The sequence below is a fragment of the Geotrypetes seraphini genome, chromosome 19 (assembly GCF_902459505.1).
Source record: "Geotrypetes seraphini chromosome 19, aGeoSer1.1, whole genome shotgun sequence".
Lineage (NCBI taxonomy): Eukaryota > Metazoa > Chordata > Amphibia > Gymnophiona > Dermophiidae > Geotrypetes > Geotrypetes seraphini.
Genome location: NC_047102.1, coordinates 624,331 through 640,537, shown reverse-complemented (window position 1 = coordinate 640,537; position 16,207 = coordinate 624,331). Strand labels below are relative to the sequence as shown.

The 16,207-nt window shown below is 42.5% G+C and overlaps 1 protein-coding gene across 2 annotated transcripts in view; it reads left to right on the top strand.

The window, feature by feature from the left end:
* The window catches only part of DEPDC7 (DEP domain containing 7), a 30,725-nt gene extending 14,518 nt beyond the window's left edge, over nt 1-16,207 (top strand). Inside the window, exons 1-9 of one of the 2 annotated variants that reach the window (XM_033928068.1) lie at nt 367-525; nt 2,456-2,858; nt 5,142-5,305; nt 7,731-7,917; nt 11,567-11,784; nt 12,860-13,002; nt 13,910-14,035; nt 14,130-14,208; nt 15,884-16,207. In XM_033928068.1, the coding sequence (XP_033783959.1) occupies nt 480-525; nt 2,456-2,858; nt 5,142-5,305; nt 7,731-7,917; nt 11,567-11,784; nt 12,860-13,002; nt 13,910-14,035; nt 14,130-14,208; nt 15,884-16,098 (1,581 nt within the window). In that variant the 5' untranslated portion in view covers nt 367-479 and the 3' untranslated portion in view covers nt 16,099-16,207. Of the gene's footprint in view, nt 1-366; nt 526-2,455; nt 2,859-5,141; nt 5,306-7,730; nt 7,918-11,566; nt 11,785-12,859; nt 13,003-13,909; nt 14,036-14,129; nt 14,209-15,883 lie in introns of those variants that run through there. The other variant, XM_033928067.1, reaches the window with a different exon arrangement.

Sequence of the window (16,207 nt, the reverse complement as noted above, 5' to 3'; positions counted from 1 at the left end):
ACTTGGGGAAGGGAGGATGGAGAGAAGAAGCCGTGGAGCGACTGCTTTCCCAGCACCTCAGATTCTAAGAAAGGAGGCAGGCTGCCCTTGTTCAGGTCACGTTCGGTTCCTTTCGGTGCCACCCACCCTTCTGGTTCTCCCCAGCAATTGGTGGGTCACATCTCAGGGTTTTTCAGGGGGGGGGAGGTTCCTAGATGCTTCTATCGGATGTGTATGTGCAGGTGTTTTGCTTTTGAGGGAGTTGCTAGATTATTGCTATCAGGTTTACATGCGCAGATATTTAATTGTATTGGGGGGGGGGGTCCTCTAGATGCCTTCTATCAGTTATTCAGGGGGTGTAAGGACGGCAGGACTCCCTCTTTGCTTTCTAGCGGAGGGCGGGGCAAGGGGCGTGGCTGCGGTTAGACCCCCCCCCCCCCCTCGCAGGTTGCTCTTAAGCGCTGAAGCGGCCGCAATCCCGCAACTTTGCAACACCGAAAATGAGTTGGGTGCGGGAGCGCGTGGCAGCGCTGCAACTGGGGCCAGGTAGGGGCTGGGCTCCCTCCCCTCCCTCTCCTCCCTCTCCTCCCTCTCCCTCCCCTCCCTCTCCCTTGAAGCTCTTTTAGGCATCTCAGTGGCCTTTAAACTTTCCCTCCTCATTTTTTGTGTCACTTAATGCCCCATTGTGAGTCTAGGACAGACAGGGGGACATGCTGGGATAGAGCTGCAGCCTCCAGGGTTTGCTCAGCCTCCCTTATGGTGTGTTGGGGGTTTTTTGTCCTTAATCCTTAGGTTTTTTGCGTGACGCTGCATTTTCTTAGTGTGTTAAAATCTTTTCGGCAAGCATCGCTAGAGCCTCATGTCCCTCCCTCATCTCAGCTATATTAAGTGATTTGGGGGGAAAAATCTGTCCCACTAATACATATACTCTCAGGCAAAGGGTCAGTTAAACTCCAATTATTTGACCATATGGACACAAACACTAACAGCCTGTTACTGTTGCAGAGGGGATGTTTGTGTCCCTATGGGGTTCTGATTTAGAGGTCAAATCCATCCACCCTTCCACTTTATTGTTTGTAATTTCGACTGATTTTGTATGTGTGTATTGCTCCCCACCTAGATTTGTAGATAGGCAGGTTATAAATAATTTGAAATAAATATCTAGCATGTGCCCTCAGTCTGGTCACCCAGTTAAAGGGGCCCATCCACTTCCGTGACAGTGTATTAAAATGCATGCCGAAGAGCCATTAGCCATCCTGCAAGAGCACAAGTGATGTCTACTATGGGGACTACCATCATGTCTAAGGGGCTGTAGAACTCCCATGGACAGCATCGTTTAATGTCCCTCAGCACTCTTTCCCCCCCCCCCCCCATGTCAAATATTTGTATTTCTGTTATTGCGTCTTGTTGGCGCTATTAACTAGGCTTCAAGTCTTTCATCTCGGTTTACTTCATTGATTTGTATGTGTTTGGTCAGTTTCAGTTCACTATTATAATGCTATACTATTTGATGTTGGAAGGGTGAATCTCTTCCTAAAGACAGTTCGTAGATCCCAGTAAGTAAAGATTATTTTGGAAGGTCCATCCAAAGTACAGGAAGTGTTTGGTGTATAAAACTAGTTTTTAAAATCGCTTTCCTTCAGTAGTTTTGTAAGGTGTGTGCGTGGGGGGGGGGGGGGGAGTAGGTGGAACATACAAACCAAAAATATAGGTGTTACAATCTGAAAAGGTTGCCTGGAAGCAAAAAGCTGGCTTCCTGTGCATAGCTTCATTGTATGCTTTCACTACCTGCAAACAGTGACCAGTCCAGAGGGAGCTTTGCCATGCCCTTGTGCTTCCTGAGCTGCACAGTCACTGCTGAAAGGGAATAAAATGTGTGTCAGCCTCTCAGTAATTTTTCATCTGATTTTTAAGTGGTAGATAAGAGTTAATCGGTCTTGTTAATGTTTTACATTTCAAAGCCGCACGGATGATGTAATGTGACATTTGTACCTTTCTGATGTACAGCAGAATTAGGACTTGGCTTGCAGCCAGGTGTATTGCAATGCACAGAGGTGACAGGGGGACAAATTCCCTATGGGATCTCAATATCTCCATCCCATCACTGCAAGTTCTGCCTTAACGACACAGCTTGCAGGAATGGGGACAGGGATAGAGAGATCCCACGGGGATGGGAAAAATCTGTCCCTGTGTCATTCTCTAGCTCTAGACATTCAGCTTTGTGCTGGGATTAACAGTTCTCGCACCTGGAGCCTTTATTCAGCTGACGTAGGTGCTGGGAAGAGTGGTAAGCATCCCCACGGAACAGCCCTTGGAGCAAGGACATGACTTCTCAAGTTGGTACACTGCAATCTGCACGCTGGTTACTGTTCAAATAGCATATCACAGCTGTGTTGTAATTTCTGTCTTGAAAAAAAGCATCCATGTGTGTGCTGGGGTCTCTTAGCTTAATTTTTTCTCTTTGCCCCATCCTTAGCTTCAAGAGTGCCTCAGAAGCCATTCCAAGCAACTCTTATCTGGCATAGCATTGTAACAGCCCTTCGGACGCAGGTGGAAGTGAAGAAGAGGAGACACAGCCTGAAATATTACGAGCACTGCTTTGTTGGTTCTGAAGCTGTGGATGTTGTTCTTGAACACCTCATCCAGAAGAAGTATTTTGGTGAGGTGCATATTTCCCGTAGTAAAGTGGTCCGGGTTTGTCAAGCGTTGATGGATCACAAAGTCTTTGGAGCTGTTGAAACCAGTCTTTTTGGAAAAGACAAAAAGCTATCCTTTTTTGAAGATAATAGCTGGAGCCTGTATCGCTTCACAGATTTATCTGACCAAGCGGATGCTCAGATGGACAGAAATGGGCCCTGCACAAGGCAGGGTTATCACAGGTCAGTGTTTAATGCCTTGTGATGAGAACTCGGAAAGGCTCCTCTGTCGTAGGGTTACCATATGACTCCAGAAAAGGATTGAGATCTGGGTTTTACTTCCATTCCTTTCAGCCTCGCTCCGTCCTCTTTTTCTGCAGCCATGTGGTAACCTTACTGTGGCCTATAGTCCTGTGGAGAAAGAAACAAATTGATTTCCCTGAGAGGTGTTGGCCAGTGTGGCCACAGGAGCAATTTAACTGCTAGTCCCAGTGTTTGTGTATTCAGTACAGCTATATGTGAACGCAGCAGTGCTGACTTGTTGCTGTTATCAGCAGTGTCATTCCGTGTAAGCCTGCTATTGAAGGGCTAAACTAAATAAATTACTTGTGTGGATAAAGGCTGGAAGTTGACACTTCTCCACCCTTCACTTTCCTTAGAAGGAGGATTAGTATTTTTGTTTCCCTTGGTTTGGATGCTACCCCTGAGACTTGCTCCCCGCTCTAAGGATGCCTATAAAGCCGCCTGAAGCCTCCTAAAGTTATCGCAGAGCCTGGTATTCCTTTCCAGTTTTCATTTTTAGTGCAGAGGGAAGGGGACGGCAACCTCTGGGCAATTAATCCCTCGGAGCACCTTTCTGTTCCCTAGATGTGATTGCAACAGGTCTAACGGAAGCAGTCCTTTTTAGACTTGGCCATGTCCTTCCCTTCAACAATTTCTTGTATAGCTTGATTTGGGGTCCTCTAGTCTCACCCAGAATATGGCAGTGTTGAAAATCCAAAGCCTGCCTTTGCAAAATTAGGAATTGGACATTTCAAGCACATGGATATCTGTGTTTGGCATTTTGGGACATCCATGTACTTTGAAAATAAGTGCCATAGTATCCTAGTAGATGAGAGCAGATAAAGGCAAACCAAAAAAGAACTGCAGAGATGATGTAGAATAAAAGCAAGTCTTTAATCTTCAAAATAAACAGGAGCCACACTTGACACTCCTAGAAGCTGCATTTGGGGCACTGGCAGTAATTCCAGCAGTTAGGAAGGCCAGTGCTGGGCAGACATCTATGCTTGTGTCTCAAATACAGCTCTGGATGGGCTGGACTGGGCTTCTACTGCAATTCCTGTATAAGCTGCATGGTGTTGGTGAATCTGGCTGGCTGCATTGTGCTGCCTTCTCTGTCCAGGTCTCCTGATCACTTTGCCTATTTCCCTTTTCTTACTTTCTACTATTGAAGTAAGGATCTAATAATAAATAAGCTAAAACCCTCTTCCTCTGCTCAGGACAGAATGGGGGGAGTGTGTGGCCCAGTGGTTAAAGCTACAGCCTCAGCAGCCTGAGGATGTAGGTTCAAATCCACGCTGCACCTTGTGACCCTTGGCAAGTCACTTAATCCCTCCATCGCTCCAGGTACATTAGATAAATTGTGAGTCCATCAGGACAGACAAGGAAAAATGCATGAGTACCTGAATAAGTTCATGTAAACTGTTCTGAGCTCCCTTGGGAGAACGGTAGAGAAAATTGAATGACTAAATAAAGCAAAAGATGCAACTCTTAGGCATGAATCGTAAGCATTTCAGGGATGCTCTGACCTTTCTGCTGGGTGGTAGATAAGGAATGATGGTGAAGGTGAGGACAGTATTTGAATTCAAGAAAGCAGGGGTTAAGCACAGTGGGTTCCTGCGCTATGGACCTCCAAGCCACAGGTGTCAAAGTCCCTCCTCAGTCGGGTTTTCAGGATTTCCCCAATGAATATTCATGAGATCTATGTGCATGCACTGCTTTCAATGCATATTCATTGGGGTAATCCTGAAAACCCGACTGGATTGCGGCCCTCAAGGAGGGACTTTGAGACCCCTGGATTAGAGTGTCTATGTCAGGGATGGGCAACTCCAGTCCTCGAGGGCCGGAATCCAGTCGGGCTTTCAGGATTTCCCCAATGAATATTCATGAGATCTATGTGCATGCACTGCTTTCAATGCCTATTCATTGGGGAAATCCTGAAAACCCGACTGGATTGCGGCCCTCGAGGAGGGACTTTGACACTCCTGCTCTAAGCTGAGCACATGAGTGTCACTCGCAAAAATTCTTGCAAATCTAGAAATTTGTTGGGTTTTAGAAATTGTTGCTCGCATGAGAAAAAATTTGCAGTCCTTAGAGGGAACATTGCTCAGAGAGACAGAGAGAGAAAGCTCAGTAAACAAGGTTGGCCTACAGTTTGCCATGAAGTTGTTATTTTTTCTCTAGTGAGGAAATGCAAATGCTTTTCAGTGGCTTAGTTCAACCCTTTGCCTAATTATTATACTGCAGGCCTGGGTGTGACATTGCATCTCTTGATATCATCGATAAGCATGGTGAGATCTTATTTAATTCATCACCTCCAAAGTCAGAAAGCTTGGAAGATCTTTGGCATAACCTGAACCTAAGACCTGATGCGTCTCAAGTTGGCACACCAGCAAGCTTGTCTCAGAAAGGTAAGCTGACGACATCCAAATGGGGTTAGAAGGCAATCATAGATTTCCTCCCTTAACCTGCCGTCATCTGAAATGAAACATGTCCAAAACTGAGCTGCTCCTCTTTCCTCCTAAACCCTCTGCTCATCCTCCTTTCTCCATCTCACTAAATAATACTGTCATCATTCCAGTCATCTTTGGTTCCATCTTCAATTTCTACACACATCCAACAAACTGCTTCTATCTCTATAACATTGGCAAAATTTGCCCCTTCCTCTCTGAGCACACTACCTGGACCCTTGTCCACACTCTCGTAACCTCAAGCTTAGATTACTGCAGTCTACATGGAAAAGAGTATGTTATGTAGTTACAAAATCTAAAATGTTTTTGGTAGCCGGAGTGAATTTATGGAATGCTTTGGTTGGACAATTAAGGCTACGAACAGGCTGCCCTAAGTTCAATAAATTGATGCCTTTATGTAGAGGATGCATTAAGTTTCATACGTTTCAGCTCTTGGAAACTTTATTACTCAAACCATTTGTTATTGCTTGTATGTAGGTTGCAGAAAATAATGTATATTGTATGTGTCGTTTTTATACTGAGCATTGCCTGCGTCTCATGAATTTTAAAGATTTTATACAACATTGTTGCATTCCACATTGGTTCTCTATTATCGGATCCCTGAGGAAGGAGTGTTTCTCTGAAACACGGACCGCATTGGGTCCGTTCTCCATGTATATGAGAGCCATCCTTTGGAAGAGATCTTATTGACTTTTTTAATAAAGGTTCCTGTACCTTGTACATTTTCCTCTGCAGATTTTTTGTTACAAGATGGTTGAAAGTCATTTAATTTTATGAATGTTTGCTGCTTGGAAACCGCTTAGAATTAGGCAGTATACAAATTTTTTAAAGATAAATGTAACGGGTCTCCTACATTGCCACCTCTCTCCCCTGCAATCTGTGCAAAACTCTGCTGCACGACTCATCTTTTACCAACCTCGCTACGCTCATGTCGCCCTCTCTTAAGTCACTTCACTGGCTCCCTATCCACCTTCGCATACAGTTCAAGCTCCTATTGCTTGCCTACAAGTGTGTTCATTCTGCTGCCCCTCAGTATCTCTCCTCTCTTTTCTCTCCCAGAAAATTGTGTTCCTCAGATCAGCCGTTCTTAGCTGTACCCTTCTCCTCCACTGCCAATTCCAGACTTCGTTCCTTTCATCTAGTTGCCCCTTATGCTTGGAATAAATTACCCAAGTTTAACAACCCCCTTCCCTTGTTTAAAAGCAGACCGAAAACCTATCTGTTTTTTTATATAGCCTTCAATCCTTAACCCTACTCACCTCTGTCCTCCAACCCAGGCAGCAGATTAACTGTTCCTCTTAACTATATCTATGACATCCTGTTTGTCTGTCTTGTCTGTTTAGACCTTAAGCTCTTTGGAGCAGGGACTGTTTTCTTACTCTTTGTGCAGCGCTGCAGAAATAATTAATAGTAGTAGGCAACCTCTCTGCAAATTGCAGCAAGAGGAGGAGACTTGAACATGTGAGACACCGTACAGCTGTGTGGTTCAAATCAGTGAATGAAAACCTCTCTAGAGTTGGCAGATGTGGCCTGATGTGCAGATACGTTTGTTTGTGATGTATGGTGGGGGAGGGGGTAGAGCAAGGAGGGAAGCAGGAAGAGCTAGAAGTCAAGGTCACAGAACTTTGGAGGCAGAGTTTGGATATGGGTGGAAAGTGAGCTAGGGGATGGAGAAAACCAAGGATTTTGGGAGCGAGAAAGCAGGGACAGCAGAGCACCTTTTTAGCCAACTGGTTGGAAGGGCCAAACAAATCTCCTGCCCCTGCACTATATAGTTTCTGATACTATGTTGGGCCAATTCTGCTGTCTACAGAGGAAAAGCAGTGGCTTAAAGAAATAGCCGGGAGGTGTTCACACTTCAGAAAAGGCTGAACCTACTGAGGAGAGTTGGGGAAGGTAGAATCTAAGAGTAATGCTGAGCAGGGAGCAGTCTGGCCTAGGACGGGGAAGAATTCTGCACAAAACAGTCACAACAGGCAGCTGCTGTGTCAAGGTAAGAATCGGGTGAATATGGGTGGTGAAAGCCTTGAGTGCCAGGGGAACATGACAATGCTTGAGAAGCCCTGAGGCTTTATAGTCTCCTTTCTCTTGGGAAACAAAATGCATCTTTTTATCCAGTTAAAGCTGGCTTGTGGTATTCCGGCTTCAAAGGCAGCAAATGGTCCAACTAAACTATTGATGAATTTCCATTCTATATCTTACATGAAATGCCACTTGAGGGTGGAGGATATTTCTTCAGTTATTAGCAGCCTTTCTTGGCTGGCTTATGTTGGGCAACCATTTGAAATGGTTATATTGGTAATAGTCTCTGGATTTGTAATGGTATATAGTTGATTAATGGCTCCTTCACTTTTTTTCCTCACAGTTCTTAACGAAGTGTGGCAAGAACAGACCATCAGTCGTCTTCTGCAGCTGGTTGAACTTCCACTATTAGACTCTTTGCTAGCAAAGCAAGAAAGTGGACCAAAATTGCCCCCTTCAGAGAAGAGCCTGGACGCGATGAGCAATCACTGCCTGGACAGAGAGATTCTCAAAGCTTTTAGTGACTCTCAGTATGTGGGTTTTAAAAATTTTCTTAAATAAACAGGAAAGGCATTTTATTTAGTACTTGGGTATGTGAAAGAAATGGAAGCTGTAGATGAGATCTTTCAGTGTCTCCGTCAAAGCTCTCTCCAGCCCATTCTCAACTGAATGGCCATATACGGGACACAGACCATGCAAGTTGGCCCAGTACTTGCCTTGGTTCTTCAATATAGACCATTATTTTCTGATTAGAGCTCCTCTGTGTTCATCCTGTGCTTTTTTGAACTCTTGTCACCGTTTTCCTCTCCACCACCTTCACTCGGGAGTGCATTCCATGCATCAACCACCCTCTCCGTAAAGAATTTTCCTAACATTACTCTTGAGTCTGCCACCCCTCAACCTCAAATTATGCCCTCTGGTTTTACCATTTTCCTTTCTCTGGAATAGATTTTTGTTCTACATTAATACCTTTCAAGCATTTGACCATCTAAATTGTATCTCCCCTGTCCTTCCTTTCTTGTAGGGAATACATATTCAGGACTTCTAGTCTCTCCTCATATGTCTTCTGGCGCAAACCTCCTACCACTTTCATCGCCCTCCTCTGGACCGCTTCATAGTAACATACATAGTAACGTAGTAGATGACGGCAGATAAAGATCCAAATGGTCCATCCAGTCTGCCAAACCTGATTCAATTTAAATTTTTTTTTTATTTTTTCTTCTTAGCTATTTCTGGGCAAGAATCCAAAGCTTTATCCTTGGGTTCCAACTGCCAAAATCTCTGTTAAGACTTACTCCAGCCCATCTACACCCTCCCAGCTAATGAAGCCCTCCCCAGCTCATCCTCCACCAAACGGCCATATACAGACACAGACCGTGCAAGTCTGCCCAGAACTGGCCTTAGTTCAATCTTTAATATTTTCTGATTCTACATCCTCTGTGTTCATCCAACGCTTCTTTATTGTTTATTGTTTATTTTAATTATTTGATTAAACGCCTTATCGATTCTACAAAGCGTTGTACAGAGTAAAAAAAATTTTTCCTTTAGACAAACAATATTACAATTAATACATACTTTTTTTTAAAGAAAAAAAGAAAACTACAGACAAACTATAATACATACAAAGTTGTTGTGGACGAACGAACAAAAGACACACAAGGTAAAGAGGGGAGAAATACAATAGTTATAGTAAATGGAAGAGACATTAATGGAAAGAACAAAAGGGCAGGGAGATTAATTAAAAAAAGTAAAAAAGAGATTAAAATTAAGACGTCAATTAAAATTAAATTTAAGATAAAGTAAAACTTCAGTTAAAAGCATCTTTAAATAGGAAGCATTTTAATTTGCTTTTGAATGATGTTAGATTATTTTCCATTTTTAAATACAACGGAAGAGAATTCCAAATCGTTGGGGCTGTTACCTCTCTCGGGAGCGCATTCCAGGCATCCACTACCCTCTCCATAAAGTAGAATTTCCTAACATTGCCCCTGAATCTACCACCCCTCAACCTCAAATTATGTCCTCTGGTTTTACCATTTTCCATTCTCTGGAAAAGATTTTGTTCTATGTTAATACCCTCGTATCTCCCCTGTCTCTCCTTTCCTCTAGGGTATACATATTCAGGGCTTCCAGTCTCTCCTCATATGTCTTCTGGCGCAAGCCTCCTATCATTTTCATCGCCCTCCTCTGGACCGCTTCAAGTCTTCTTGCGTCCTTCGCCAGATACGGTCTCTAAAACTCAACACAATACTCCAAGTGGGGCCTTACCAATGACCTTACAGGGGCATCAACACATTCTTTCTTCTACTGGTCACGCCTCTCTATACAGCCTAACATCCTTCTGGCAATAGCCACCACCTTGTCACACTATTTCTTTGCCTTTAGATCTAGAATCTCATCTCATGATGCGATGCTACACCATTTCATAGGTATTTCAATGACTCATATTTTATCATCTCTAGAGACAAATGTACAAATAAAAATTTAGATCCAAGTTGGGACTCTGCACCATTTTGGTTGCCTTTCTTCAGACCACCTCTAGCCTGTCTGAGATGTGGCTTCCAAATTGATTTGTGTGGCTATGCTCTTTATTTCTGCTGGCTTTCCGCATCTTTGGCTCTGCCGATTACACTAACTACCCTTTTAGACCTCTCTCCTGGTTGCACATTTACCTCAGTTTGGATGTCTGCACTCCAAATACAGGATCTGGTACTTTGTTGGGATTTTTTGTTTTTTGCATTGAATTTAAGTTGCCAAGTGTTTGACCTATTTCCTCAGTGTCTACTCTGGTAAACTGTAGTATCCACTCAAGAGCAGCTTAGCCAAAATATTAATATACAAGTCCCTATCCTGTGATGCTCCTGCTTCATAACACCTCCATCCCTGCATCTCCTGTTGGTCCTTTTATCTGTGATAAAATCTTCCAGGTGGCTGTGTAGAAGCCTGACTTTTGCAGGTTTTCACCCCTCTTTTGGTTTTGTATTCTTGAATAAATGAGCTTAATGGCTAGTCACAAGCTTTGCTAGTCCAGCAGTTTCTTCCTTATTTGTGGAATAATTCTAGCTTTAGTTTTAAAAAATCTTCATATATTTAAGCAGCATTTTTTGTATCGACTGATCTGTTGCAGTAAACATTGATTTTCATTTCCAGAGTCGTTTTGAAGCTTTTTGTACCCAGATCATGAAATCAAGGACATGCCCCTCCCCCATAGATAATAGCACGAAGAAAAAGGTCATAAGTGTACGGAAAAACTAAGTAGGAGTAACTGAAACAATCCATCATAGAATAGGGTCTATTCCAGATCCCCATCCTGGGGGCACAGTTCTAATCATTTGTCCAAGCGCAGTACTGTTATTAACCCTAAAGTCCAGTGTTTCCAGAAAATCACTGAAAACTGGCAGCACTTACGTCCTGTGTCCCAACTGGGCTTCATAAACTCCCCTACAGTAATGTGCTACGCCTGGAGGGAATTCTTCTTCCTTTCCGCCCTGCAGAAGAAACCACCCACATGTTAGGGAAAAGCATTTTCTATGGTGACTGGTGGCATTGGGCTGTGCTGGCTTTATTTTTTTCCTGAATTTGTTTGAATCTTTTTCTGAAAATTTTGGGTGGTAGCGTAGAGCTTAGTGAATTTATGAGAGGAAAATGTTCCGTGAAATAACAGATCCCTCTTTTTTTCATGTTATCCTTTTGGGAATCTTCATCATACATCCTTTCCTTTCTGTGCTCTGAATGCAGGCTAAGAAGTTCTGGGTAAGATTGGAGTCCGCTGTGATTCTTCCCATAGGTGGGCTGGTCACCTCCCAGCAGAAAAATGCTTTCTATCTTGAGTTTTTCCCTGTTTCTTGACGGCATTAGGGTTCCTTTCCTTTATAAATGTGTTTATTCTTTTGAGAGGCAGTATATCAATGTTACTGAAAGGTCACTGTACATGATTGAAGGGAATCGTAGCATTTTTGATAGTCTGATAACTGCTGTTTTCTTCCTTCCGTTAACTCTCTTCCCTCCCTCCCTTCTGTGTGTACCACCCACTCTATTGTCTTCATTTCCTCCTTTCTCTCTACATAGATTGTCTTAATTGTGACTTGGTATGTGGGTTTGTGGTTTCCATCGGGATACATTCAGTGTCAGGGACTTTGCCATATCCACATCTTTACTGAATCTTGTTATCCAACTTAGAGCAGATGAGTGGATTTCTGCAGCGGTTGATTGCTTGGAGTATCTTCCAGACCAGATGGTGGTGGATATCAGTCGAAACTTACCTGAGCAGCCGGAACAAAGAGATGAATGGAAATGTTTACTTTTTGAGACAATAAGCAAATATTACAACCAGAACAAAGAGCCACTATTAACAAAGAACTTCTTTGACATCCACATTGGGATTGCAGAACTGCTAGGTAAAGGACACACAATTGCAAAATAGAGATGTTATGTGCCAAAAGTAGTGAGCTAAAATTTTGTTTTCAGAGCTGTGGGATAGTGGAAATCTGTCAGCTCAAGGAGCAAAGAGCCAAGGTTGAAACATGAGTAAGGGGAACATTTATTGAACTTACATAATCCATTTTTGGTGAGTTTCCAAGGAGCTTTTGCTCATTCTCTACCAAGCAAAGGGAGAGAGAGGAAATTCTGCCCTTCCTTTCCCTTCCACGCTATCAATGTAATGCTTTTATGATTCCCTTGTAACCGGCCTCCTGTAGCTGAATTTCACTTTGCCATGACTGGGATTATGTACAGTTCTGGTGGTGGCCATATGCAAAACTTAAAGGCCTCCTTCATGCAGCATGGCTTAGATGGCAGCCCTGCTCCTGCCTCTGGGCATAAATACAGACACAAGCGGACATGAAATCTCTGGTGCAGTGACTTAGCCCTGAAGTATAAGTATAAAATGGTTCCTACTCTGCCTATTTCTTGGGATCCCAAGGAACCTCAGGGAGTTGGAACAGGACTCGCTGCTTCATACCTGACCCACTTTCTCACTCTTTAACACAGTTGCATTTTGAAAACATTTCACACTTCATAACCAGTATAACTGATGTATGGTGGTTCTCTCTTCTGCACTTTGCTTAAATATTCAACCTGGCAGCCTCTTGCTTGCAAACTTGGATGAATCGTGGAGGGGAGTCCATACGCCTCTCGGCCTTCATCTGTGGGATTTCCCCTATTCTTCCTTCTGGGCTGAACACAATTGTACTTGAAATTCAGGGCTTTGAATGCCCCTTTCCCCAGGCTTCCTAGGGTTCACCCCTCTTTTGTACTCCCTTGATTTTGCTTTTCTATTTCACTTAAGTTCTTTCCTTTTATCTATATAACCACTTTGTCCTTTTGGAAAGGCTCTATATCGAGTGCCTAAACGTTTATCACTATTTTTAGATAAACTACATCTTACCTGTATATATTTTTATCAGCATTTGTTTTCTAGAAACTAAAGAGGTCTCTAAATACAAAATAACTAATGTTGTACTTGAACTCTAGTGAATGGGAAGATGGAACAAGCTTTGGAAGCAACCCAGCTGTGCCTGAAACTCCTGGATTCTGACACGAGAGAAGAGTTTCGAAGGCTGCTCCGTTTCATGGCTCTGGCTGCAGATCCTTTGGCCTTCAGGATACAGAAGGATGTGAGAATGTTATACTCTCATTTTGTCATTAGTTCTGTCCCTAAACACCAGCTTTTATGCTGTTAGAATGAAGTAGCTACGGTAAAAAAAAAAAAAGCTAGCGGTTTTCTTCTTGGCTGTGGAAGCCATGTTAAGTGATGCAGTGTAGAAGCATTTTTGAGAGTAGAACAGTGATGTCTCTGTTTGGCTCTGCCCTGACAAAGGCCTAGATTCACTAACAATAGCGACTCATTCGCTCATCTGCCATCATTTATCTTACCATGAGTTCAAGTTTAATGGTCAGTGTCTGCACCTGTATCTTAGCAATGCAGTTCGGATTCCCCCTTTCTTCATGTGTTTTCCTTGTTTTGCAGTGCGCTGATTCTTTCCACACCAGTAGAAAGTGTGTGAGATTGGGCAGATGGGCTTGTTTTGGGTCACAGCTGCTTTGCACCAGTGTTGGCTGTGAAGTTTAATGAGCTGTAGTAGCCTTGGGGGGTAAAAAATAAGGTTGGTTGTCCTCTTTTCCTCCCAGCCCCCCCCCCAAAAAAAGGAAGCTATCCATTGACCAGCACCTGTAAATATAACTTCATCTGTAGATTTTCAGTTTCCATAAGAGGATTATCCCTAGAGCAGAGTGAAGCCCCTGTCAAGAATTTCTTGCATACAGCACCAGCCTTTAAAAATAGAGCGGCTGTTGACGACCCAGCTCAAGATTTCGTGAGGTGGTTTTCTTTAAAATATGTAAGCAGTCATTTTCACCACAAATTGAACATGGTGAACAAACTAAGGTCCATTAAAACTGAACTGCCCTTCATCATAGATAAGTGGTGTACAAATTTCCAAAGGGTTACAAATGACATTGGCATAAAGAACAAACGGAAAATATCCCTTTTTAATTGACCTAAATTTTCTTTCCTTTCTTCAGAGTGAGAACAGAATGGTAGTGAAGAGAGAATTCCTCCGAGCGATCATCAACAATAAAAATGTGTCCAAAGGGAAGACGGACCTGCTGGTGCTGTTCCTTCTGGACTATCAAAGAGACATATTCAAGGTGACAGTCCTCCTGCACTTGTGTAGCTTTGACACTTGTGGATTGTAAAGCCTTGAAATCTAAAGTTTCTTTGTTCTGGGCTTTGTCTTCTTAGATTCCTGGCTCATTGCATAAAATGGTTAGTGACCAGCTCATGGCCATACAGGAAGGACGAGACCCTGATGGAGACACAGGTAATAATCAGTGTCTTATTCCAGTTTAGCTTGGCTCTTTTCGTTGCTAGATCATTTAGGAACAATAGGTCTTCCTTTGTCCCTAAAGGCTTCACTTACTAACCTGAAATGTATGCTAATGAGTTATGTGTTTGGTTAAACACACTTGAGCAAGCAGAGGGCAATTGCCAGCCTTGAACTTCCCTGCCCACCCTTTCTTCAGTTTACCTAGTGCAGTAGTCCCCCCCCCCCCCAACCCTGTCCTGGAGGACCACTCTCCTATCAGGTTTTCAGGATAGCCCTAATGCAGTGATTCCCAACCCTGTCCTGGAGGAACACCAGGCCAATCGGGTTTTCAGGCTAGCCCTAATGAATATGCATGAGAGAGATTTGCATATGATGGAAGTGATAGGCATGCAAATTTGCTTCATATATATTCATTAGGGCTAGCCTGAAAACCCGATTGGCCTGGTGTTCCTCCAGGACAGGGTTGGGAATCACTGCCCTAATGAATATGCATGGAACAGATTTGCATGTCTGAAACCACCACTATATGCAAATCTCTCTCATGCATATTCATTAGGGCTATCCCAAAAACCTGACGTACAAACTTAGTCTAACTTCTAAATCTCTTCTATACAAACCACCTTCTTTTATTTATAGAGTATTGATTCTCAAAGTCCCTCCTTGAGGGCCGCAATCCAGTCGGGTTTTCAGGATTTCCCCAATGAATAAGCATTGAAAGCAGTGCATGTACATAGATCTCATTGGGGAAATCCTGAAAACCCGACTGGATTGTGACCCTCAAGGAGGGACTTTGAGATCCCTGCTCTAGATCACTTAGATCTATTGACCAGCATCTTTTGACAGTTCCTTCTCTTAAATCTATAAATACACAGCGACATTCTATTTTTTTCTGTTACAGCCCCTCAAACGTGGAATCTACTTCCAATTTATATAAGAGAAGAATCAGGTTTGGAGAGATTTAAGAGCAAACTAAAATGCTTTCTTTTTAAAGATGCATTTGATAGCTAATATAACTAGAATGTAGGACTAGATTAGGGTTTTCTACTAAGCCCTATGCTTTAAACTTTCTGTTTTTTATTTTTCCCCCTCCCTAATGTTCTTTTGCCCTTATGTTTCCTTTACTATTTTTTAAAATTGTATTTCTTTACCTACTCCCTTCCTTCTGTATCATTAATTTGTCTTGTCAGTCGTATTTACATTGTCTGTTTCCCTTCAACTATTGTAATTTAATATTTTATACTTTGTACATCACTTAGAATGTTAATAAGCAATTAATCAAATATTTAATAAACTTGGAAACTTAGTCCTCCAGTACAGAGTTGGGGGATCATTGACCTAGGTTGAACTTTAGCTCATTCAATGTAATCTTGCCCCCCCCCCAACCAATATAATAAGGCAGCATTAGGGTTTCTTCCTTGTTAGGGAGGAGAAATTGAAACGGGAGCAATACCAGGTGTTGCAACATCAGGCCTTTGAATTGGAAGTTCCTAGTTTTGCTTTTTTCCTTCTGGGTACCTGTTTTTATTTTTTAAGAGGGTAGTAATTGTTAATAAGAGTTTAGACTATATACTATTAGTATCTTTATCACAGGGAAGAGTGGATAGACTCTTCTAACCTCCTGAAGTATGAGATTTGGCTTTTTTATTGTTGTTTTTTTGGTCTCTTCCAGGATACTCATTCTGCCAGAGACTGGATATCCCTGAATACAGAACCACTACTCAGAAGAGTACAAAGAATGAGCTTTGGGCTTTGTTAAAAACAATTTATGAAAACTCAAAGCTTTCTCCAAAAGAGAAGCGACGGCTACTGGGCCAGTTCTATAAAAGTCACCCAGATATCTTCATCCAATATTTTGGTGACAAAGTGACTAGTGTTTATATGTAAATTTTAAAGAATGAAATGCATGAAACTTTGTAAAAATGTTCATATTTTTATGTACCTTTTTAATAATTTATTATAACCTAAGTCTTTGCTGCTTTTTTTTTTTTTTCTT